Source organism: Macaca fascicularis, chromosome 1, assembly GCF_037993035.2.
Source record: "Macaca fascicularis isolate 582-1 chromosome 1, T2T-MFA8v1.1".
NCBI lineage: Eukaryota > Metazoa > Chordata > Mammalia > Primates > Cercopithecidae > Macaca > Macaca fascicularis.
Genome location: NC_088375.1, coordinates 177,717,046 through 177,741,167, shown reverse-complemented (window position 1 = coordinate 177,741,167; position 24,122 = coordinate 177,717,046). Strand labels below are relative to the sequence as shown.

The following is a 24,122-nucleotide window of genomic DNA, read 5'->3' as shown; positions in this document are numbered from 1 at the left end:
ACTGGTGTAAAACAGCTCCTCAAGTCTGAGCCTGCAACACCTGAGCAGCATTAAAAAGTAGGGGGCGTCTCCACCAGGCATGGTGGTTCATGCCTGTAATTTAAGCACTTTGGGGTGCCAAGGCTTGTAGACGGCTTAAGCCCAAGAGTTTGAGACCAGCCTGGGCAACATGGCAAAACCCGTCTCTATAAAAAATAAAATAATAATAATAATTAGCCGAGCATGGTGCCATGCACCTGTAGTCCCAGCTACTCAGGAGGCTGAGGTGAGAGGATTGCCTGAGCCCAGAAGGTGGAGACTGCAGTGAGCTGAGATCACGCCATTGCACTCCAGCCTGGGCAACAGAGTAAGACTCTGTCTCAAAAAAAAAAAAAAAAAAAAATGCTGGGGAAGGGGAAGGGGAGGAGTCTTCATCTATGGCCAACAGGAGTATAAACTGGTGCAGCCATTTTAGAAAACAGCTTAGCATCATCTAGTCAAATGGAAAAAGCGCACCCTCTAAAACCCAGCAGTTCCAGTCCTATGTGTACTCCCTGGAAAGCGCCTTGTACATGTGTGCCAGATAACTATGTAAGATGTTCAGAGCAGCATTGATTATAATTGCTTGAAAGAGGAGATAAAACAAGTGTTCATCAATAGTAGAATGGACAAAGAAAAAGTAGTATATTCAACAAAATAGTATGCAGTCATAGAAGTGAACTAACTATAGTTATACACAAAAACATTATGTTGAATGGAAAACACAGGACTGGAAGGATTATAGTCCATCCATATAAAGCTCAAAAATAAGCAACATTAAGTCATGTTAGTTGGCGATATGTTAGGTGGTAAAACTATAAAAAACAGAAGGACATACTTGGCATAGAAGTTGGGATAGTATTTGTCTCAAAAAGGGAGGGAGATGTAATCACCGGAAGCACTAGGAGGATAAACATTGTAAGTGTGGAAGTCACAAGCCCCTGTCACTCACCTTTTATTTCATTCAGAATACCTCTGCATTTGCCTATGGACACACCCAGCTTGACATAGACCTCTTCAATGGCACCACCAATTTTAAAATCATTTTTGGCACAGGCGTGGACGTTGTTAAGAGTATAATCTGAAGAAAGCAAGGAAAAAAGTCCATGACATAAAACATAATTCATTCTGTCCCTTTTCGTATGATCCAGTCCAGAGGCCTAGCTCTTGTTGGATGTCACAAGGACTTGGGTTCAAATAAATAGGTCACCAGTCTGATAACAAGAAATGCAGGCAGCAACTGGCACCAGGGCAGAGACTTCGTAGAGCTCAGACCCAACTTCCCCTCTCAGCCTCCCCGCAATGCTGTCTGAGGACTTTTGCTGACTTTGAAAGTGCTCAGAGTCATTTTCTAAAAATTTGATCTTATTGATTCTCTAGGGATAGATCCAGTGAATACAGAGACTGTTACAATCTGCCTGCCCTCCCTGACTCACTCTTCTCCAATCTTTGATAAAGTAGAAAAAGTGTGTTAGTTAATTAGTTGAGAAAATGTATATAAAAAGTAAGGCATAGTATCTGGCAAAGAGGAGAGGCAAATTTCCCTGATTTCTTCTTCATTTTTGGACTATTTCCTACTTCTTCCTCCCTAATTCTCCCTGAGGTATCCTCCTCCCCTGGTCTTGCTGAAATTCCAGACGTGACTTATAAGCACCTCTCTGAGCACTTTGAGGCCAGTTCAGGGAGAAAAGAGCAACTTTGACCACCAGGGCTGTCTAGCAATGTTGGTGTAGATCAGTTTTTCCCAAAGTGCATTTCTTGAAACATGAATCCCATGAGATGGTAGCAGATGTTATGAGAAAAGGAACTTCTGTGGTCAAGAAAGTATGACAGATGTTGCATCAAAATAGGTAGAGAGGTGATTTTATTGGAGTACATTTGTGAAACTTTGAGAGTGGAATCAATTATGTGTTTTCCCAACTTAATTATTAAGCCCTTTTATGGGAAGCAGTTTGAGGAACAGTGGAAAGTACTTTTGAGATCATTTTTATGCAGGAAGGTACCTCTGATTTTGACAAGACTGAGGCCACACTGTATAAATTTACATTGTGTATCATGAGTCGTCTTGCAAGTACATGGACTGGTAATCAAGCCCTGCTCTACCACTGCAATCTGTGTGACCTACAGCAGTTCACTTAACCCAACAAGTGCCATGTCATAGGAAAGGATATTGGGTTGGAAAGCAGCAGACTTGTAGCTGATTGGAGTTGGAAAGAGCTGGGATATCTGTATGAAGATGAATTATAGGGGAGGGGTGGGGGTGGAATATTAGTTTGGAGGCCACAGTAATAATCTGAGACCTTGCTATGTAAACTATGGTCTATCAGCCAGCAGCATCAGGATCACTCCAAAGCTTGTTAGAAATGCACTCTCAGGTCTCACTCTAAACCCACTGAATCAGAATCTACCTCCTCCAAGATTCATACTTGATTCACATTCACATTAAACTTTGAATGTGAAGGTCTGGTCATGGGATGAGGCTACGGTGGTAATAGGAAAAATAGGAAATATAATTTGGAGGTAGAGCTGATGGATTTTAAGAAAAGAAAAAACAATAGATTTGAAGAAAAGAAAAATAATCAAGGTTGACTGCTAGTTTTATGGCTTGAGCCACTGGTTGGATGGTGGAACCATTTCTGAAATGTGGATGACTAAAGAAGAAACGTATTGGAGAAAGAAAGTCAAAAGTTCTCTTTGGGCACATGTTCAGCTGGTGAGGGTTGTTACACATTCACATGGAGACATCAAAGAAACATTTCAACATAAACTCTTGGGTGCAGGAAGAGATCCAGGATGGATCCAGGAAGAGATCCAGAGGTTATCTGCATGCTGAAGGTATTTAGAACCATGGGATTGGATACAACTTCATAGAGAGAAGAGCTGTAGAAAAGAGAATGGCCTAAGGAGTTAGGCAGAAGAGGACTGACATTGTCAATCAAAAAGAGGAGGAAGAGAAATCTGCAAATGACACTGTGAAGGTGTAGCCAGGAAGGTAGAAAGAAAACTACAAGTTCCACTTAGGATGCTTTCCCCAGCTTTTAGGAAAGCCATGGTCCCTTGGGCAGTGTACCTCCTCTCTCCATGGCCTCTTTGTTCATAACGAGGGTGTATTCATAAATGCCCCCAAGCACGGCCTCTGTGATGTAGTGGGTCCCAAAATCACGGAAGAGATCTCTGTATTCCCCGTAGCTGTACTCCAGGGGCAGCCGCTTAACTCTCTGAAGGAACTCGTAATGGAGCATGAGGCTTCTGGGTTTCAGCTTGTAATGTGCTACTTCAAGGTCAGAGCGTGCATGCAGAAATACGCTTTTCTAAATGAAATACCAACATGGGAAAACCAGACCTTTAAAGTTAGGAATCTGGAACGAGAAGATGAACTTTACAAATACCATCCGATGTTCTTGGCCCGGGGTCATCACTCTTATGATTCCTTTAGGATACTTGAGAGAAGACAGCCTCTTTGACAAGCTTTCAATGCTCATAAATATTCTGACATCCTGTTCAGCTTGGAAGAGCTTGCTCTTAACTCACCTCTTTACTGTAGAGAATAAGGACTGGGAAGGGTAACAGAAGTAGGCATGGCAGGGAGCAGCTGGAGGGCATGGGACCTCTCTGATGGGACCTCTCTGATGGGACATAGGATTTGCTAACCTGCAAAAGTGCCCGCTTTGCTGATACCTTGTAAACTGTGAAAAAAAGCCACACAAGAAAGAGTAAAAGTGGTGCTTTAGGAAAACCAGCAATGACAGCGTATGGCAGGAGTCAGCAAAATACAAGCCTCATACCAAACGCAGTGCCTGTACTTGTAAATAAAGTTTTATTGGAACACAACTGCATCCATTTATTTACATATGGTTTACAACTGGTGTCACACTCCAATGGCAGCGTTGAATAGTTGCAACAGAGACCTTGCAGTCTCACAAAGCCTAAAATAATTTATTATCTGGCCCTTTACAGAAAAAGTTTGGTGACTCTCTGTGTATGGAATAGACTGAAAGTTGGTGATGCCTGATGAAGTATAAACATCTAGAAAGTGTTAGTACAACCCTAGGTGAGCATTCCCTATACTACTGTACAGGAAGAGAAAAAGAGGAAGGTGGCAAATGCCTGTGAGATATGTTCTGCCTAATCCTAAATCCTTCAGCTCAACAAAGCCATGCCAACTCTGCTGGTGCCTATTGCCCTGAGGCCTCATTTTGTCTCCTAGCTTGCTCTCGCCCCATTCTAGTCCTGCCTCAGTGACCTATGACCCTCTTCCTTCTCCCTTACCCTTCCTAAATAAGCAGTCACTAGGTACTCTGTTCATTATTTTTCTGAATATTTTAGGTTGCATCTCCTTTTGCTTGCATCATTATAAAAGCCTCCTCCCTAATCTCCTTCCTTTCTCTAGCCTCCTTCAATGCCCCAATCAGAGTTGACACCCTAAAATTCAGATCGTATTATGACAATGCTTCTCTTAGCTTAAAGCAAAACCTTGCATGGCTTGCTGTTGCCTTCAGAATAAAATCGGCTCCCTTACTCTGAGTGTAAGACCATCACAATTTGTCCTCCAGTAGCCTCTTTGGCTTCAGCTTCTACACCCCTGAAGTTTTCCTCTCCATACTTTGCTACTTTCTACCAACCACGTATGTCAGCATTCATCCAATTTTCACTGTTCCCCAGGCCTGCCATTCTCTTTCATATTATTTTGCACATGCTGTTCCTTCTCCCTGAAATGTTATTTTCTCTCTTTTCTGCCTGACACATAACTACGTATCTTTTAAATCTCTGCTTTGCCATTGCCTCCAATTTGATACCAACCTGAAGGTCCCAGACACACCCTGGCACTCCCTTTTCTAAGATTGCATTGTACTTGCTTGCATTTCCTTTATAGCATATGCCATGTTGTATTATAACTGATATAATTAAGAATAATATGGCCGGGAGCGGTGGCTGACGCCTGTAATCCCAGCACTTTGGGAGGCCAAGGCAGGCAGATCACAAGGTCAGGAGATCAAGACCATCCTGACTAACATGGTGAAACCCCGTCTCTACTAAAAATACAACAAAATTAGCCAAGCAGGTGGCACATGCCTGTAGTCCCAGCTGCTCGGGAGGCTGAGGCAGGAGAATCACTTGAACCTGGGAGGTGGAGGTTGAAGTGAGCCGAGATCATGCCACTGCACTCCAGCCTGGGTGACAGAGCAAGACTCTGTCTCCACACACACACAAAATAATAATAATAATAATAATACACTGGCTTTCATGTTTGCTGCTCCTACTATACTGTGAACATGAAGGCAAGAATATTATCCTAGAGACTACAGATTTTCAGTCTGTCTTTAGGATAGAGCCTGGCCCAGTGTTAGCATCCTATAACTGGCAATTTGAATCAGGGAGCTGGAAGGCAGAGGAGAGATGGAAAAGGGGAGGGAGTAAGCAATAGGAAGCAGATGATATAATCAGATTAGCATCATAGAAACATTTCTTCATGCATGTGAAGGGGCAAGCTAGGAGACAGAGAAGCTATTTAGCTGGGCACAGTAAGAGATGAAAGAACCTGGATTAATTAAGAGGTAATAGAAGTTAGTGTAAACAAATGTTGAAGAGTAATACTGAAGGATTTGGTAATCAACAGATGTGGACATGAAGCAGAAGTGAGAGCCAGATATGATTCTGGCTCAGTTCTTAGCCTGGAAAAGTAGGGAGAAATATGCCATTAACATCCATTGAAAATTTAGGAAGAAGACATTGCCTTGGAGTGTCAGCACGATGCCCAGGTGAGATGCTCAGAAGAGTGGATAGGGAAGGTCTGAAGTTTAACCGAGAGGTTAGAAGCAGTGATGAAGGCTCATAGCTTGTCCCTGTAAAAGAGGAAGTGAGTTGAAGATGGCACCCAGGGGATATTGGAGAGTACCTAGAGAAGGGGGCCGTGAATTAAATAAAGGACAGATGGGAATATTAGACCCAGGAAGGAAGCTGATAAGGAGCAGAAAGAAAGCAGGAGAAACAGGAGGGCAATGGTTTGGTCATCCCCACCAAGCACCCTAAGAAGTCAGAGAAGAGGTCTTGGGTGACATTCCAGAGAGGAATTTCAGCCAGATGTCTGGGATAAAAGTCAAATTCCTGTGGGTTGAAAAGTCTCCAGAGAAATTCTAGTCTTCAAAGGTACATCTTAAGCTTATTGAAAACCTAAGGGAAAAGGGTATTAGAAAATGAAAGAAAATAATTATAGAAGGTTATCTCTGCTTGGTCTCTTCAAAAAGTAAGTTAGCTATTTTTTTTTAGAAGATTTCAAGACAACAGAAAGATAATCGGTTGTTAGAACTAGTAGTAATGTGGAATATAGACACATCTGAGGGCATGTCATTTCAAAAGGATCCATAGGCTATAGCTGGAATGTCCCCTCCAAAACTCATGTTGAAATTTAATTGCCATTGTAACAGTTTTGAAAGGAGGCACATTTATGAGGTTATTATGTCATGAGGGTTCTGCCCTCATGAATAGTTTAATGCTGTTGTTTCAGGAGAGAGCTAGTCATCATGGGAGTGGGCTCCTGATAAAAGAACGAAGTTCAGCCCCCTTATGTACTTCCTCACCACCTGATGCCTTCTACCATGTTACGATGCAGCAAGAAGGCCCTCACCAGATGTGGCCCCTTGATCTTGGACTTCCCAGCCTCCAGAAATGTGAGCCAAGTAAATGTCTTTTCTTTATAAATTATTCATTCTGTGGTGTTCTGTTACAACAGCAGAAAATGGAGTAAGACAACATATACGTTTAAAAGCAACAAAGACATACTTACAGTATGAGAGAATCGTTTGGTTCTCCTAATATAATGTTTGCCTCGATCACTTTGTCTGCTGATACCAAGTTCAAATATTCCAGGTATTTTAAAACCAAAACTGAAACCAGAACTGCTTGCTGCTTTCTCTGTGACATTGTGTTCAAAATCTGAGTACGATTCATATTCTTTCAATGTAAATTCGTATTTGCCTTGGGTCTAAAGAAGGAAAAAAAAGTGTTTTTTATTTCATTTGACTCAAATCAGTTCAATACCAGTGAGCAGACAGCCACTCTACTCCTACCATGTGCTGGATACTGAATTAGATGCTCTAGATACAGAAAAACCAGGGCCAATTTGTGTCCCCACCTCAGGACTTTTGGTTCAGTAGTAAAGACAGACCTGATCGATACCTTGGGTGGAAACTTAGAGGTTGGTTTTGATTTGGATTACAACTGGCAAAAATGCAGGGGAACATTCTGGGCTGTGGGCTCAGCTTAATTAAAAGCATGGAGGTGGGAAAGGGCAGGGTGTGCCCCAGGAACTGCAAGGATAGCAGTACAGTTCAATGAGAAGTTGAAACAGTGAGGAGAAAAGGGGGGATATTGCGAGAAGATGTTCTGGTGTCAAAATAGGCTTTTGAATTACTTGTCCTGAAATCTGGGCTTAATTCAAATACGACCCAGCAGAGGAAGTAGATCAAGCCTCAGGAAGATGATTTGGGACAGCCTGGTGGTTGGATTGGAAGGGAAAAATTTGGAGTCAGAGGGACAAATCGATGAGGAGGCTGTATGAGCAGTGCAGGTGATGGTTGATGAGGGTCTGGTCTAAGGCAGTGGCTGGAGGATCAAGTGACAAAGGCAGGAAAGTGCCTTAGAGAGAACTTAGGAGAGCCCTTTGCTCGAAAACCAGTGTTCATGGCTTTGTGTGTAGGGAAACTGCCAAGGGTACTGCCTCGGGGGCCCTGGAGTGACCAGTCTCAAGTCACCTCCCTGCCCACAGCTCCCATCGGCTTCTGGATGCCTGCAATTCCCAGAGGAGGGTGCAACCACTCAGCTGCTACAAGGGGAAGGAGGAGCAGTTCAGACATAGTCTGCAGAGTGGCCGCTGAGATGTGCTGCATCTCTGCTCTTTCCTAGTCGGATGACTTTGGACAATTGCCTTGACCTCTCCATGCCTCAGTTTCTTCATGTGTAAAATGGAGGTGATAATGGTCCCTTTCATCAGGCTTGTTCTGAGGATTGGGCTTATACTTGTAAATCACAGCACGGCACCTGGCACAGCGTTCAAAGAATGTTGGTATGGAGAGCGGAGAGTTTACCACGTATGTCCTGCCTGAGTTAGGATCCACTTTCACCTGGATGGTAATGGCTGCTCTGAAATCCTCCCTTGAAAGTAGAGGTTTTGTGGATGGCACTGGACACCCTGATGGAGAGTGTGTTTGGCGCTAAACTATATTTGTTCTTTTTTGGCTAAAAAGTGTGTTGGGGAGGAAGGGAAGAAGGGGTAAGAAGGAGCTAGCCTTCAAAATGGTGCAATATATACATTTTAAAGACAGGATCTTGCTTTGTCACCAAGCTGGAGTGCAGTGGTATGACCTTGACTCGCTGTAGCTTCAACTTCCTGGGCTCAAGCGATCCTCCTGCCTCAGCCTCCCAAGTAGCTGGGACTATAGACATGTACCACCACACCCGGCTAGAAAAAAGGGTGCAATTTTGGAAGTGGAAATTACTGTCAAGATCTTCTAGTTTCGTCCACCAATTTCACAGATGAGAAAACTGAGGCCCAGAGTGGAAAAGGAACTTAATCTAAGGTAAAATTGGGACCTGTGGCAGAGCCAGTCCTGGCACCCAGTGTGTTCCCATCAGATCTCAAGTGTGTGTGTCCTACGGGCTATTTTAAACCCCACTGTCTGTGAGATGTGTTTCTAAGTTTGTACATTAATCATAATAGAGACTTATATTGGTAGAGCACTTCATAAAATGCTTAGAACAACGCCTGATTTTAATAGGCAGGGATTTGATAAGAATGCAATAAGAGCAGCAACAAGAGTTAACATTTTCTGTGGACTCACCATTAAGCCAGGCGCTGTGCTAAATACTTACACACATTATCTCACTAATCCTCTCTCTGCAGGGTAGAACCTCCATGACTCCCAATTTAAAGATAGGAAAACAGAGGCTCTTAGTCTTTAGGATTGTATGGATGGTAAGTGGCAGAGCCACCAAGTCAGTGTGACTCCAGATCCTAAGCTTTATTTCTACCTTCAAGGTAGCTTTTGGTGTTATGGTTTCTATTACTACTGCTCTACAATGGCCCTCGTGTTACTATATATAGCATGTCATCTTCCACACAATGTCTAAAGGAAGGAACTGCCCATTTTTACATATGAAGAAACTGAGGCTCTAAGAGAAAAGGGGATGTGTCCAATGTCACACAGCTAGCAGGCTGTCTGGCCGGGCCATGGACCCTGCTAACTGGGTGCTCAGCTGGGGCTCCCTCCATTGATACCTGGCTGTCCCTTACCTGTGGCGTGTAGCTTTCCACATTGTAGGGCTTCCTAAACCTCGTGTTCAGGATGTAATGCGGGGAGCATCCACCCGCATAATACCTGTGGTCAAGAACTGAGCCTTCCAAACTATTTGTGAACAAATTTATCCTGTGAGGAAGAGACAGAGAAGACGAAGAGCTTAGGGTTTGGGGTTGCTTAATCTTGATTGTCAGACCCTACTGAACGAAAACAAAAATTCCTTGGCACAGCCTTCAAGGCCCTTGATAGCTGGTCCAAACCAGCTTTCCAGCTTCATCTCTGGCCACTCTTAACCACAGCCACGTGCCCTAGTCCCCAGCCATGTGAAGCGACTTGCTCTTGTTCCAGTCTACTCAGCTCCTTCCATGGTAAGAACTGTTCCCTGCACCCAGAATGCACTTCCACCCCGTCACTGTTTTATCTCTGACTTGTCTGTCAAGATTGAGCTCTGTTGCCACTGTGGTGAGAGGTTTCACTAACACTTGTGGCGCTTGAAGCCCGCAGCCCAGCTGGGTTAGGGGCCCTCATAACACCCTGTGCTCGCACTGTTGTGCGTTTATTGTCCTGTATTACTACAGTTGCCTTGCGAGAGTTGGGTAGCATAGTAGGCAAGTGTGTGGACTTTGGAGCCAGACGTCTGAGATCTAATCTCTGTTCTGCGCCTTACTGCCCAGGTGACCTTGGGCAAGCCAATTAAACCTTGGGTGGCCACTTACTACCTCTGTGCCTCAGTCTGTTCTTTTGCAAATGGGGACCATGAAAATACTGCCTCATGGGGATGTTGTGAGGATCACATGTGTCAAGTTTATGAAGTCCTTAAAACACTGCTTGGTCCATGATAAATGTGCTATGTATATATTTGTCATCCTCACTATACTGTGTGCTGTTTGAAGTGGCAGTTTTCTTAATTTCTGTACCACCCTCATCACAACCCATTTATAATATTATTCACAATAATTACTGTTTACTGAGGGTGTAACTGGTGACAAACACAGCAGTGGGTAGCTACATGCATCATCTCATTAGTGTCCCTGCAACTCTGTGCAACAGATGTTGTCTCCATTTTAGAGAGGAAAAGAATCCAGCCCCTCTTTAGACATTATTTGTCACTGCCTCCTAGAGCAAGTCTCCATTCTTGACCATCTCTAACTACTGAAATTTCTGTTTTTATTAAGAGTCTCTGTCTCCTATCAGCTTCTACTTATTGGCCTTGGTTCTGTTCCTTACCAGAATTGTCTGGGGTCTCTTTCCCATGACATATTCCATGTATCAAAATAATGTATACATATTTATTTTCTTTAACAACTATAATGTGGTGCTGACTTTGTGGAGGCATCATCCTAATCAATTTACACACAAGGGCTCATTTAATCCTTATGAGGATTAGTCATTAGGAGGTAAGTAGTATTATTATCCCCATTTTGCAGATGAGAAACATGAGGGTAACTGACTAACCCAGAGTCTCCCTGCCAGGAGAAGTTGGTGGGCTGGACTTTGAAATCTGACAGTGGAGCAAGAACAGAGTCTGTATTCTTCCCACCACACGAGCTGCCCAGCACCTCTTATATTAGTCACATTCGCTTATTCAATCTTCACAGCACTTTGAAAGAAACATGTTATTAACTTCCTCCTGCAGATGATAAAATTAAAGTTCCACATAGACAAGTGCCTTGCCCGAGGTGTCCTGGCCAGTGAACCACTCTTTCTGTTCTCTCCTACAGGTTCCTGTCAGACCCTACTGCTGGCTCTGAATGTCTGCTATCCCACACTCTAGCTGGGTGACCCTGGAACTCACTCAACTTTCCTGGGCCTCAGTTTCCTTATCTGCAGTTTCCTTATCTTATATTTCCTTATAATAACTAGCTTATAAGGTAGTCCTGAGAGAAGTCTCCCACGTGAGGAGTCTCTAGTGACAACTTTAAAAATTGAGATTTGATGGGTTTTTTTAAAAAGAAGGTAAATCCCATTCAGGGTCACTGTTCCCCTCCCCAAGCTGTGTCTCATATGATGATTCCTAAAGCACATGAGGGGAAGGTCTCCCTTTTCCACCTGCAGGCTGAGAAGCTGCAAAATATGGCAGGAAAGTAAGGTGCATGCCAGGCCAGTGTGGCCCTTTCTGACCTTGCTCCTCTGTCCTTGCCAGAGGACTGGACCAACTCAGAGATCCCCAGAAGCCCTGGAAATCCATCCCTTCACTGTCTAACTGGAGACCTCTCTTCTCAGAGGGACTAATGCTGGGAGATAGGGAGACACCTGGAAAAAACCTACCTGCCAAGTTGTCAATGGGATCCAAGACATAAGGCTTACAAAGCACCTAACATGGTCACACTGCAGATGTTAAAAAAAAAAAAGCTCCCTCTCCACCCCAGCCCTCGCAGAGCAGCCTGCATGGTTTCCACACATGCACAGCTCTGTCCCAGTGTTCCAAACCAGCCCTCCTGATGCCTAGGTCTGTCTGTGGGACGTGTTCCTGGAGCAACTTGGAACTGCCCTCAGAGAGCAACCAGAAGCGTCACTTACAATACAGGCTTTTCTCAGAAAGGTGAGCAGGGAACTCTGTTTATATATGTATATCTCTATCCTCCAGAATTCCACTTAATGCTGTGCCTTCCCATCACCACCACAGAAAAATGGTCACTTACCCACTGGCCAGACTGCCAATTCCCCAGTATTGGTCCATTTCATGCTGACATTTTTTATAAATCCTTCTACAGTTTGCCTCATCTGACTGGTCTCCACAGTCGTTGTCCCCATTGCAAAGAAGTCTGCGGTTTACACACCTTCCTAGGATGGAGAAAGAGTATTACCCACAGCCACATGGTTGGCAAGAAAGGAACTAACAGAGTATAAGCACCTATTAGGTGCCAGACCTTTTGTCAGGTCTTGCATGCTGCCCTGTTTTAATTAATCATCCCGTAACCAGATAGATTGGTTATGGCACTAACAGTTTATTCCTCTGTTGCCACCTCCCTCAGCAGAAGAAGTCAGGGTTGTATTCCCGAAAGCAGCAGGACAGTTTGGACTCTCTCTCCCTGGGGCTGGAAAGAGGGGGTGAGATGGGTGGGTCCTGTAAGTTGTGTGAGCTGGGCCACCTTCACTTGTTACTTAACCTCTCTGCCTCAATGTACTCACCTGTAAAATAGAAAAGTCATCATACCTATCCCATAAGGTTGTTCAAAATCTAAATGAGTAAATAAAACAGGACTGACTCCCAGGAAGTGCTGTGTAAGTGTTATCAGTACCATTCGTGTTTTTGAGGGCCAAGTGCACGTTAACTAGTAAATATTTGCAGCGGGATTGAAACATTTAACTGTCTAATCACAATTCTTCCCTCTAAACCACACTGCCTTCAACAACGTAGTCATTTGGATTATGAAAAATTATTTGCACCCCTTTTGCTTCCTTTAAACTTCTTTTTTTCCTGATTGATTTCCTTTCTTATTAGTATATTGTTGGGAGATAAAGTCCATAAGACCGGTAGTCCTATTTCCTCAGATATGTCTGGTCATTTAAAACCAATGTTCTTGGAGTATTAAAAGCAGAAAAATAACAATCTGGCCTTCAAATGTTTCTTACCAGGCATTTAAACTAAAGCCTGCCCGAGTAACCATTATGGCTTTGGTCAGAATCATGGAACACTGGCCATAATGAGTCCATGGATACACTGTAAAAAAGTCTTTCAGATTTATTGGATAGAATTTTGCATTTGCAATAACCCCTGGAAATTGCTCTAAGAATCTCTAACTCTTTCTTGAAAAATCCCCATGCACAGTCCACATGGGTACAGTAAATGTGGAGAATTGCAACTCCCGTCTAGAAAATGTGGGTCAAAATACTCTCATTTTTGCTGGAGACGGAGAAATAGAGAAGCATCTGTTTGCTTGGATTCTCTGAATGAACTGAAAAGTTGTGTTTATTTAGTTTTGCAGCAGGTGATTATTCATTTGTGTACTCCTTCCTTCCTACCTTCCTTCCTTCTGTCAATCTATCCATCTGTCCTTTTTTCTTTTCTTCCTTTTTATAAACAATAATTTTTACTGGGTATATCATGGATTAGGGATCATCTTGGACTTAGTGATGCAGAAATGCAAATGACAGGAAATATCTTTCTAAAGATTTATCAGAGATAAATGACGCTAACGGCCCTATGTAACCGTTCTAGATTTTGTCACATTCTACTTAACCCCAGACCTCTGAGAGAGCTAGGGGAGCCAACAGTCTACAAAGAGCTCTCATAGCTATGATGTCACTTGATGCTTATAACAGACTTGTAAGGTGTTCACATCATCCCTAATTTTCAGTTGAGAGAGCCAAAATGCAGAAAGGTTAAGGGACTTCTCCTAGTCACAAAGTCAAAATACGACTCAACCCAAGATTTCTGACTCCAGCACACATAATTTTTGTGTCTTTAATGTCAACGAATGTAATCTGAATTCTCAAATTGCCAATAGAAGCTTTTCCACTTACCTGCTATATGAAGAAGTAACCTCTTCAAGTCTCGATTTTTAAGGTGTATAATGAGGATAATCATAGCACCTACATTATAAGGTGATTTTAATAACATAATACATGTGAAAGGAGGTCAGAGATTGTAGGACAAGGAGGCCTCCTGAGCTGCCCCATGACCCTGATCTTGATCACTAGACATGGCCTGTCCCTTGGTCATCAAGAACCATTATCTCATTTCAGGTTTTCCCCTCTTACTCCTACGTTGATTTATACCTGTCTGTGCACATACAAAGCCTTCACATCGCACTTGACTTCTGCATGGTCTGTTGGTAACACAGTCTTCAACTTCCTTGTCAGAGAAGTTGCATGGTTCCCCATGGAACTGAGAGGGCCGGAGCAAGTAGGCATACCTGTACTGTAGTAGAGAGGAGCCAGGTGAACCAAGAGCAGAGCCTCAGATCTCAGGAGCTGAGGGATACTCTGTGTAAATGGGTCTTGAGCCAGGATTTGGGCTCCACAAGAGCATTGAAATGTCTGATTATCATTCCCCCAGCCCTTTGTGCTCCCCCCATTATATACACTTAAGGAGCTATGTTGTGATTGGCTGTTTTCCAGATGGTTTCTTCAATTAGTCTGTGAGCTCTCTGAGGGCAGAGACCTTGGCCTTGATCTCTGCTTCTGCAGTGATCAGTCAAGATTTGCTGAATGTGGGAAAGTCAGCCCATGCTGACTCCATGGACTCTGGAGTCAAAGATTAGTAAATGGACTCATGTAGCCAGTTCAATAACACAAAATAAATTATCTCTCAGCTTAATTACTCTACTGGGTTGATTCAAGTATTCCCCTTTATTCCTGAAGACATCAGTATATTATAAATGCAAAAACATGGGCTTTGGAGCTACAGCTGACTCTGATACTTTATAGTCATGTGATATTGGGCAAATTACTTAATCTTTATGAATCTCAATTTACCCATCTGTAAAACAGGGATCATGAATCATCTAAATGTTCAGTTATGAAGTTTAAATTATATAATTTCATTATGTTGTTGGATATATAGTAGGCATTCGATTTCTTGGACTTGTTTTTCTTTATTATTGCTTTTTAGCAGTCAATATTGCTATATCTCTACCATCTTATTCATTTATTCCAAAATGATTAAGCCACCCAGTGTTGAAAAAGGTAGGTGTTATTGTTGCTTGTTTGTTTGGTCAATTTTACTGGTAATTGTATCCCCTAGCCTGTTCTCAAGGAGGTCACAGATGCTGGAGTTGGGCCCCAGGCAGTTGCAGCACAGTGCAATGAGTGCCATGACAGGGGAGGCAGAGTGCTCTGTACGCTCATCGGGAGTCCCCCATGCAAACTCAGGAGAAGCCCAAGTGGAAGGCTTTGGAAGAACTAAGTGACACCTCAGCTGAAACTTGATGGTTGAGTAGGAATGTCTGGCAGGTGTGAAGAACTGGTGAGAGTGGGGCACAGAAGAGTGATATGGGTGGAGGAAATTCCTAGATCAAAGCTGAGAGGACTAGAGAAGGTGTCCCGTGTTCCACAAAACATTAAAAAGATTCATCGTGGCTGGATAGAAGAGCACAAGTAGGAGAGTGGCCAGAGTGACAGGGAGACATAGACAAGAGCAGATAACACAGGGCCCTCCAGGCCTTGGGAAAGTGATTACAGGATTTTATCCTGGGGCAATGAGAAACTTCTTCAGAGGAAGAAAGTGATCAGATTTGGGTGAATTCCAAATGTTAGGTGCAGTCAAGATTTTAGTAAGCAAAAGAGCACAGGAGGCAAGCCAGGATAGCAGCCCCTGCTTTGCAGGATGACATTAATGAGGCATAGTTATTACTTGTATGACATCTATACTTGGCCCTTGGAAATCCAAAAAAAGAAATGTAGATAACCATTCACCCATGCCCTTTGTACTTGCAGAGGGTCATTCTTTCTGGAAGGCAGAGCCTGTCAGGACAGGGACAAGGCTTGCAGAGAACACTGCGGGGCTGGGGGCGGGGGGAAAGACTAAAAAGCTCCAGGCTCCAAAGGCAAAGTGGGCTCGAGGAGTGTGGAAGTGATGGAGGAAATACATCACCCAATCTGACTTGAGAGGCTTTGCTGAGCCAGTGACCCTGCAGACAGGGATGATGACCAGCTGAGGGAATGTCTGCAGCAGTTTCTGAGAGAGGAGCTCTGGCTGCCAGGCTGAGTCATGCTGAGTCTTCCTAGTTTATGGTGCAGATGAAGCAATTATCCAGATAATTGGATCAATGCTGATAACTTCAGCAATAAAACCTACTTTGGGAACTGAATGATCCTGCTTGGCTCTCTCCATTGATCCAATTAACTGCGTGATTGTCCTGGGCCTACTTCCACAGCCTCTTTAGAGTCTAAGCCCATGGCTGATTTGGTTTCCCAAGGATCTGGGGAAATAGCAACCATTCTCTTTTCTCTGGCATATCTATTGTTCTCAGAACTAGGATCCTGGGTCAGCCCTTCTATGACAAAGGAGGTTGAATGACAGATATTGCAGAAACTGAGTGTGTTCACTGGTAGAACCCTAGACAAGGAACACTGGACAGTGGCCTGAGTTCGAGGCCTGCATTTACTACTAGGTGAACTCAAGAAGCCACTTACCTGCTCTGATTTCCTGTTTATCTACCTGTTTAACAGAAAGTGTAACAACAACCTTCCCTTCCCTATAGAGATATCAGAAAACAGAACAAGATCAAATACCACACATTTATGAAAAACCTATTCTGTGCCAGATATTGGTCTACACATTGAAGATGCAGAATTGAATCAGCCTTCACAAGTTCACTGTCTAGTGAAGGTGAAAAGTAAGCAGCATGATGTGATAAATGCTAGGATACAAGATTAATAAGGAGCTATTGAAGCTCATAAAAGATTGCTTTATCCAACTGGAGGTAGGGCTGAGGAGGAGTCAAAAAGCTTTCTCAAAAGAGGCAGCTCCTGAGTAGAGTTTCAAATTGTGAATAGGTGTTAGCCAGTGAAGGAAGTGGGAAAAGTCACCCCACCTGAGAAAGCAGCATGAAGAAATGCCCAGAGAGAGTGAAGGCCAGAGTCATACAAGGGTCCAGTGTGCTGAAGATACAAGCTAGATTAGGTCATAGGGATCCTTGAAAACCATGATCCTGGATGTGATCCTAAGTGTCATCGGTAGACTGTGAATGGTTTCCAAGTGGGCAAAGACAACTCAGACATACACTGTGATTGCTTCCCCTGTTTCATGGTGAAAGATTGATTGAAAGAATAGGTTCAAGGCAGAGAGTCTAATTAGGAAGCTGGTAGAGTGAGAAAGGATGGGTGTGCTTGGAAAACACTGGAGAACCAAAGGAAAGAACTTATTGCTGCTTGGAAGCATGGAAGGAAAGGATGCGTTAATTAAGTTAGCTGACATTTATTGAGGGCCAACTATGTGCCAGGCACTGTTAACAATGGCTCAGCCAATCTTGATGGGGACAAAGGCTCCTGGAGGCTTAGAGCTGTCCCAGGCCTGGTTGCTTACCCTTTTCTTCTGACAGGGGTCACATGTGGTCCAAGAGGACCAACTAGACAGCTCACAATCAATGGGCATCAGGGTAACATCCACATTCCGCGTCTGTCGGCTCTTAGCAAAGCTCTTGTTGACTGCATTTGACTCAAAGGAATGTAGCCTTTCACCTCTAAAAGTCACCATGAGAGAAGAGAGTCACATATCAGAAGGGAATTAAGTATACATCCAACCATCTATTTGTACATTCAATAAATATATATTTGCTCACTTGTGCAAGGCTATTAGTTTATCATTCCAAGATAAGTTAATTAATCCAACAAATATTTATTGAACATGTAGTAAGCACCTAACATTATGGCTAGCTCTCGTCAAAAGAGTATTGAACTTGGATCAGAAGACAGTCCATTAGCAGCTGAGTGGTTGTGGTCTGGTTTTTTAACCTGTATTAGCTTCACTTTTCTCATCTATATAATGGGGATAATCAAACCTGCCACAAAGGCTATTTTTAGGATTAAAAATGATAGCACATGGGAAAACACTATAAACTCTAAAATGCTACAGCTATGCAAGGAACACAACCACAGCTAGATATATGATCTTAAGCAATTTACTCCCCATCTCTGGGCCTCTGTTTCATCCTCTGGAAAATCAGAGGTTTGGACTAGATTGTCTTTAAGGTATCTGTTCATGTTAAGAGTCTATGAAACATTTGCTGAGGACTAACTCAGGGTATTGTGCTACAGGGAATACCTAGAGGTATAAGACCAAGGTTCTGACTTCTGGAAGTCACAGTTTATCTCAGAATAGGAAAAGAGAAACATGTCTCACGTCCTAGCTCTACGGGACTTTATCCAGAGGGCAAGGATTTCCAGCATGCAGGCCCCATGGTTGAAGCTGTGCAGGTCCAGTGGGAGTCAGGAGAGCCTGGTGGTAGGGAAACAAGGAGGAGACTGGCAGCAGCAGTCCCATCGAGTGGTATAAGCCTGAATCATGGCAATGGCTGGGGAAAGAGGATGGGGAGAACCAACATATGAGATATTTCTTATGTGGAATGGATGGCAAATGATGGATCATTGGATGGTGGAGGTGGGGTGTTAAAGGAAGGCCTTTTAAATGGATGCTGGTTTCCCATTTGAGTGTGTGGGTGGTGGGAAACACAGCAGAAAATAAATCTTAATGGGGAAGACGTGAGTTTCGGGTGGGGCATACTGAGTTCCAGGTGTCCTGAAACACCTACAGAGACTCATTTAGTAAATAGTTCCTATATGGGCTTGGATCTCAGGATAAGAGATTTGTGCTAGGTACAGATCTGACCATGAAAAGCTGTGGAAGAGGAAGAGATGGTTCTTGAGAGGAGAAGTGAGTGAAGGACAGTTACTCTTGGAAACCTCAGCACCACCAGCAGAGATAAGGCAATTCTTTTTGTTCATTTCCTGGAGCACATTGGGTTATGAGTGAATGAATGAGGATGCTAATTAACTTGCCTGGGCCTTCAGTTTCTTCCTCTATAATATGAAGAGTGTATGATGATTCTTATTTTTTCTTATAAATGAAAGAGTGCATTACACTGTAAGATTCTTTGTAATTTGTGTTCCTTTCCAAGGCACAAAAGGAGATGGGAAGACAAAAGGAATAGAGGTTTTGCTGAGCACCTATGACAGACATGTCAAGGCTGTGCTCAGTGGCCCAGCATCACCCATGCTACCTCCTTCTATTTTCACAGCAATGCTGGAAGGCAGCTGTGGAGCACTGCCGCCTGGGCAGATGAGTGAAGTGGCCCAGAGAGACAGTGACGCGTCCACCATCATGCAGCTGGTATGCAGTGGTGTTAGGATCTGAGCCAAGGTCTGTTAATCTCTGGAGTATATATGGGCTTTTTCCGTTGCCCCATGCTGCCTGGAAGGAAACAGGGCCAGCAGTGACTCCACCAATCTCTTCCAACCTCTATGTAAGGCCTCTTTCATTCCCATATCCAGGATTGAGTCATTAGGGAGAAGAGCATCACGTAGTTTTCACCATCTCATATACACAGGATGTCACTCCCGACAAGGTCATTAACAATACGTTCTCACTTGGCAAAAGTCCTAAAAAGAGGATAATATTAACTACAGTGAAATCCGTGTCCATGACCGCCCCAGAGACCAGCAAAAATCAATTGCCTAGTAAAGTTGGATCTTTAATGAAAGGTCAAAGACTACTGGAAACCACAGGTGGATACTTTAAAATGGTTACTTGAGGCAGGATGCTGCACACCAGTGGGGGGCTGCAGAATGTGTTCTTATCTACTAATTTGACCAGGTTTGACAAAACAATACTGTCTGTGATTTAGCTTCTCCTAAGTATGTATTTGACAGCTCTGCAGGGTACCCTCTTCCTATTTCAACTACAAAACAGTTACATTGTGTTTTTAGCAACCAAGACAACTCCTGCGCCACAGTTGAGACTGAGCGGATAAGTAATGTACACACTAGCTATTAAGAGTCACAATTATTTTCCTCTCTGAGATTTGAAAGCCTATTAATGGGCAAGATGATCACTTACAGAAAGAACTTGGTAAAAAGTAGTTATATCTACCACATCTCTCATTTTTGCACCCAATTTTCATTATGGAAGGTGGCAATATAATGAAGTAATCAGCTGAATACATAGTATGTTTGTAAATTACATCGGATGAAATGTGTGCGGTTTATTAGTACTACAAAATGCAAATCTGAAAGAAAGGCTAGCATTAAATCGCATCTTTAATTCCTGGGACTAATGAGGAGCCACATAAATTCTAGGCTCCACCAGGGCCTCTGTGTGTGGGAACAACACAAGCCTTTCACCCCTATGAATTTCTATAGAAACAAACCTGATGGACATTTTGACCTACTGACTAAACTTCTGTCATTAAAAATCCTCTGTATGCTTTTCACATTGAAAAATTAAACAGGCTGAGAGAAGTACAAGAAATAATATAATAAACACCCATGTACTCACATCCAGATTGGCAACTGTTCATACTTTGGTACACTTGCTTCAAGTCTTTTTTTTTAATTTTTAATTTTGACATCTGCATGTTACAGCAGTCTCAATTTTGCTCCCCCCACCTTACCCCCAGAGGAGCTATTGCCATGAATTTGGTGTGTTTCCTTCCAGTCTCTTTTAAATAATTTGACATCTATAGACTATCTATAGTATTGCTTGTGTGTGCTTTATTCATACTTACACATACGATTCTACAACTTGCTTTTGTTAATCGACATTGCATTTCTGAAGCCTATCCATGTTGATTCATAAAGAGATCTAGTTCATTTCTTTTTTCTGGATGTTCTATTATATGACATGCATTGCATTTATTTTATTCCTTTTCCTTTTGAGGAACATTTATATTCTCCCAGTGTTTTGCGATTGCAAATAGAGCTACAGTAAACACCCTTGCTCAGGTCCTTGAACATGTGCCCCCTCTACTTAAAGGACTGGCAAGGAGGTGTCTTTCCTGGGGATGCAGAAAATGCTGTAGCCAGCATTAGGACACATTTCACTGGGCCCAGGTCTCCCACTCTCTTCCTAACAGGCGTCTCTGATCAAAATAAAGATGGATCCATCCAGTACAGCAGGATTGGGTCAGCAGTAAATTGCAAGCCATCAGCTTATATAGATGGGGTGCGTCAATATATTTTGGCTTTCGGTAGAAATGCCCTGACACAACAACTTTCTTGTCACACACAATTTGTTAAGCAGCTGCATCCCCTTTGCAAACAGCATCCTTTTTCTTTGCTAGAAGGGGCAGCTTCTGGGTGGCAGGTTTTCAATTTCTCTTCTCTCTGTTGTTTGCTGTGGTAGACATGAAATTTAAAGCAACATCTCAAGGCAACAAATGTGTGGCCCAGAGATGGAGAAATGGCATGGGAGGCCAGCAAGTCAGATACACAATGTGGGGGTTGGAGGGTGGGTTGGGGCGGGGAGGGGACAACGCATTAGTGAGAAACAGAAGGATGCAGAGAGAGTGCAGGGATTCTGAGACCTGAACAAAACTGGATTTGAATCCAGAGTTAGCTATTTGTTAAGTGGGTAGCCTTGGGACACTTACGTTTTCTGTTTCCCTCTCTGTGAAATGGTAAACAGTAGCACTTACATGGAATAGCTGTGAGGATCATAGCTAATGTTTCCTAGTGGCTGGTACAGAGTGGCAATATATAAATGATAGATCTTATGACACAGTGATTATGATTTCATTGTCTGACTTGAATACAAGAGTAAGTAAAAGCAAAAAACTCTCTTGGCCAATACGAAGGTGGTCTCAGCATTTTCTGTCCCAGAACTAAAGACTATTCTTTTACTTCATGGATGGAATTCCAATACCTGATGTGTTCGAGACTGCCTCATGGGAATTACGAGTGGATGTCAGAACTATACCTGGATTCAGGTAAGGGTTTGAGACTCACCACACATGCATGAATCTTTTCTTGTCACTGAGGATCAGTTTGTTCTCCTACATAGCAAGAAGGAGAGATTACAGCCACCTCATGACATTGTGGTGACGATTAAATACAATTTTTCAGGCTGCACCCTAATCAACCATTTGCCCCTCCACTCCCTACCTCAGAGTGAACTTCCTAATATATAAATTTGATCGCGTCACTCCTTTGCTTCAACCTTTCAATGTCCTCCCATTGCATTGCGGCGAGGATACGGTTCACGCTCCTTAGCTGGTACTCCTGCATCCCCTAACTCTGCCCATGACCTGATGCCTGCTCACTCCTACTCTATCTCATCCTTCTCAACTCCCTGCCAGGACCTGTGCTCAAGGCCCACTGTAGTGTCTGGAAGCTTCAGGAGCAAGTCAGCTCTCTCACACTCATGCACAGTTGCCTGTGCTGCTCCCTCTACCTGGCACACCTTTCAATCCCTTAGCCATTCGGCAAACACCCACTCACCTGCAGAGATTCAGTCCTAGCACTCTCTCTTCTCGAAGTCTTTCCAGGCCCCATGCCCCACAGAGCTGATCATTCCCTCCTTGTTTGCTGGCTGCCCCTGTGGCATCTCTTGCAATGGTACACACAGCATGTGCTCACATGTCGGCATTCTTTGTGAGAACATAGGCTCATCTCTGTATCCTCAGAGCCCAACAGAAATCTCCACCCAGGGGCACAGTGCTATAGATAGGTTTTCTACAGTTCCCTTAAGTCCTCCATTCTGGAGACATTTTCTTGGGTCTTGAATGCTTCTCTGTGTACACACAGTACACACAAGGAAGGTTTTGGCAGCTTAGTTATTCTCTGGGCTAAATGGAGATTCTTGATCATCCTAATAGCTGTTACTTATTGAGTGGCCAATGGATAGTGACTGAATGCTCATCATGCTGTGGTTCCTAATGGCAACTCAACAGAACTGAGACCAGAGGCTGTGTCCCATGGGTAGGAGGTACTCCTCACACCAAGTGAAAGGTTTGTTCAGATCTCATTTTTGGACTAAGTAAAAGGAATGGAATTACAGTCCCTCTTCCCACAGGAGTGTTTACATGGAGGCCGGGGACACATGCACACTTCAACATCTCATGGTAGGGGTTTCTCATGCACACGGAGCGTCCCCAGATTGCTACGTCACTGGCTCTTCTATCACTGGAGCCCAAGTTTGAGCTCCCACTAAGACATTCTCTTTAGCTTGTTTTGCACCCTATTAATGGAGACTAACAATAATGAAACAAATCAGTTAGCATTTAACTGCTGGGAACATTGTAGCGGGGGGAGAGAGAGAGAGAGAAAGTGTGTGTGTAAGAGGGGGATGGGAAAGAACCTGAGAATCTGAAGATTTGAGGTTGATGAGTAGGTAGAGTGGGTCAATCTCATTTATTAAAATCATCTCATGAATTGGCTCTTTTTTCCTCTGTACGTAACAAACTTTCTTTTTCATAAAGAATCACATGGAGGCTTTGTTCAGAATACAGAACAAATATCCTATTCTTCTCAGCATGACAAAATACATTTAAACATGTCAGTTTCTTACAGGAACTTTTGTTGAAATCAGCCGCTTGGTTCCACAAAAATTTGAAGAGGGTTGATGATAGTATGTTAACAGATGCATGCAAATTGCCTCAAGAGACGTTCCTCATTCAATAGACATGTGACAAAGAGATGGTCAGCATCATGTGGCTGCACCTTCCCTGTCATATTATTGATCAGCGAATTATTGGTAACTGTCACTTACCTGGAGCCAGGCAAACTGAGACAGCCCAGGGCAGCACAGAGAAGAAATAGCTCCACCAGCGCCCTCCACGCCGATGTCCTGGAATTCTTCATTTTCCCAATGTGACAGGAGATGCCACAGAGGCTGCTAGGCCCATGACAAGTCTGTGCTGTGAGTGCACTGTCAGCTTCTGTCCCCAAGAGCAAATAGCTCTGCAAAGTAAACAGAAAGCCACTAGTGACTGGAAACTCAGACTTTGCACAGACCAAAAACTTACCTGTCACTCTGGAAACCAACCAGAATGATGAAAAATCTGTAGCAGCATGGTGTTTATTCCTCTATAACTTTGGGGTAAGCTGCTAAGTGGACAGGCTATTAGTGAGGCTGCAAGGACTGTGGGCTCTAGGTCCAGACAGCCTGGGTTCAAGTACATTCTCTGTCACTGACCAGATTGGTGCAAAAGTAATTGCGGTTTTTGTCATTGCTTTAAATGGCAAAAGCCACAATTACTTTTGCACCAACCTAATAGCTTTGGACTATGGGCAAGTTGCTTTACTTCTGTGCCTCATTTTCCTTACTTGCAAAGTGGTGAGAATTAAACAAATTAATATAAGGAAATGATTAGAACAGGCCTATGTTGGGTGCTCAGATATGTAAGCTATTGTTACTTAGTAGAATTCAGG

At 43.3% G+C, this 24,122-nt stretch overlaps 1 protein-coding gene across 2 annotated transcripts in view; it reads right to left on the bottom strand.

Annotated features, from left to right (window-relative positions):
- The window catches only part of C8B (complement C8 beta chain), a 37,541-nt gene extending 13,923 nt beyond the window's left edge, over positions 1-23,618 (bottom strand). The window contains exons 1-9 of one of the 2 annotated variants that reach the window (XM_074005815.1): positions 23,461-23,618; positions 18,100-19,355; positions 17,284-17,440; positions 14,034-14,175; positions 11,954-12,095; positions 9,308-9,440; positions 6,803-7,000; positions 3,089-3,329; positions 971-1,099 (exon numbers count right to left, since the gene is read on the bottom strand). In XM_074005815.1, coding sequence (XP_073861916.1) covers positions 971-1,099; positions 3,089-3,329; positions 6,803-7,000; positions 9,308-9,440; positions 11,954-12,095; positions 14,034-14,175; positions 17,284-17,440; positions 18,100-18,146 — 1,189 coding nt within the window. In that variant the 5' untranslated portion in view covers positions 18,147-19,355; positions 23,461-23,618. The remainder of the gene's footprint in view (positions 1-970; positions 1,100-3,088; positions 3,330-6,802; positions 7,001-9,307; positions 9,441-11,953; positions 12,096-14,033; positions 14,176-17,283; positions 17,441-18,099; positions 19,356-23,460) is intronic. The other variant, XM_005543246.5, reaches the window with a different exon arrangement.
- Between the last annotated feature and the right edge of the window lie 504 nt (positions 23,619-24,122).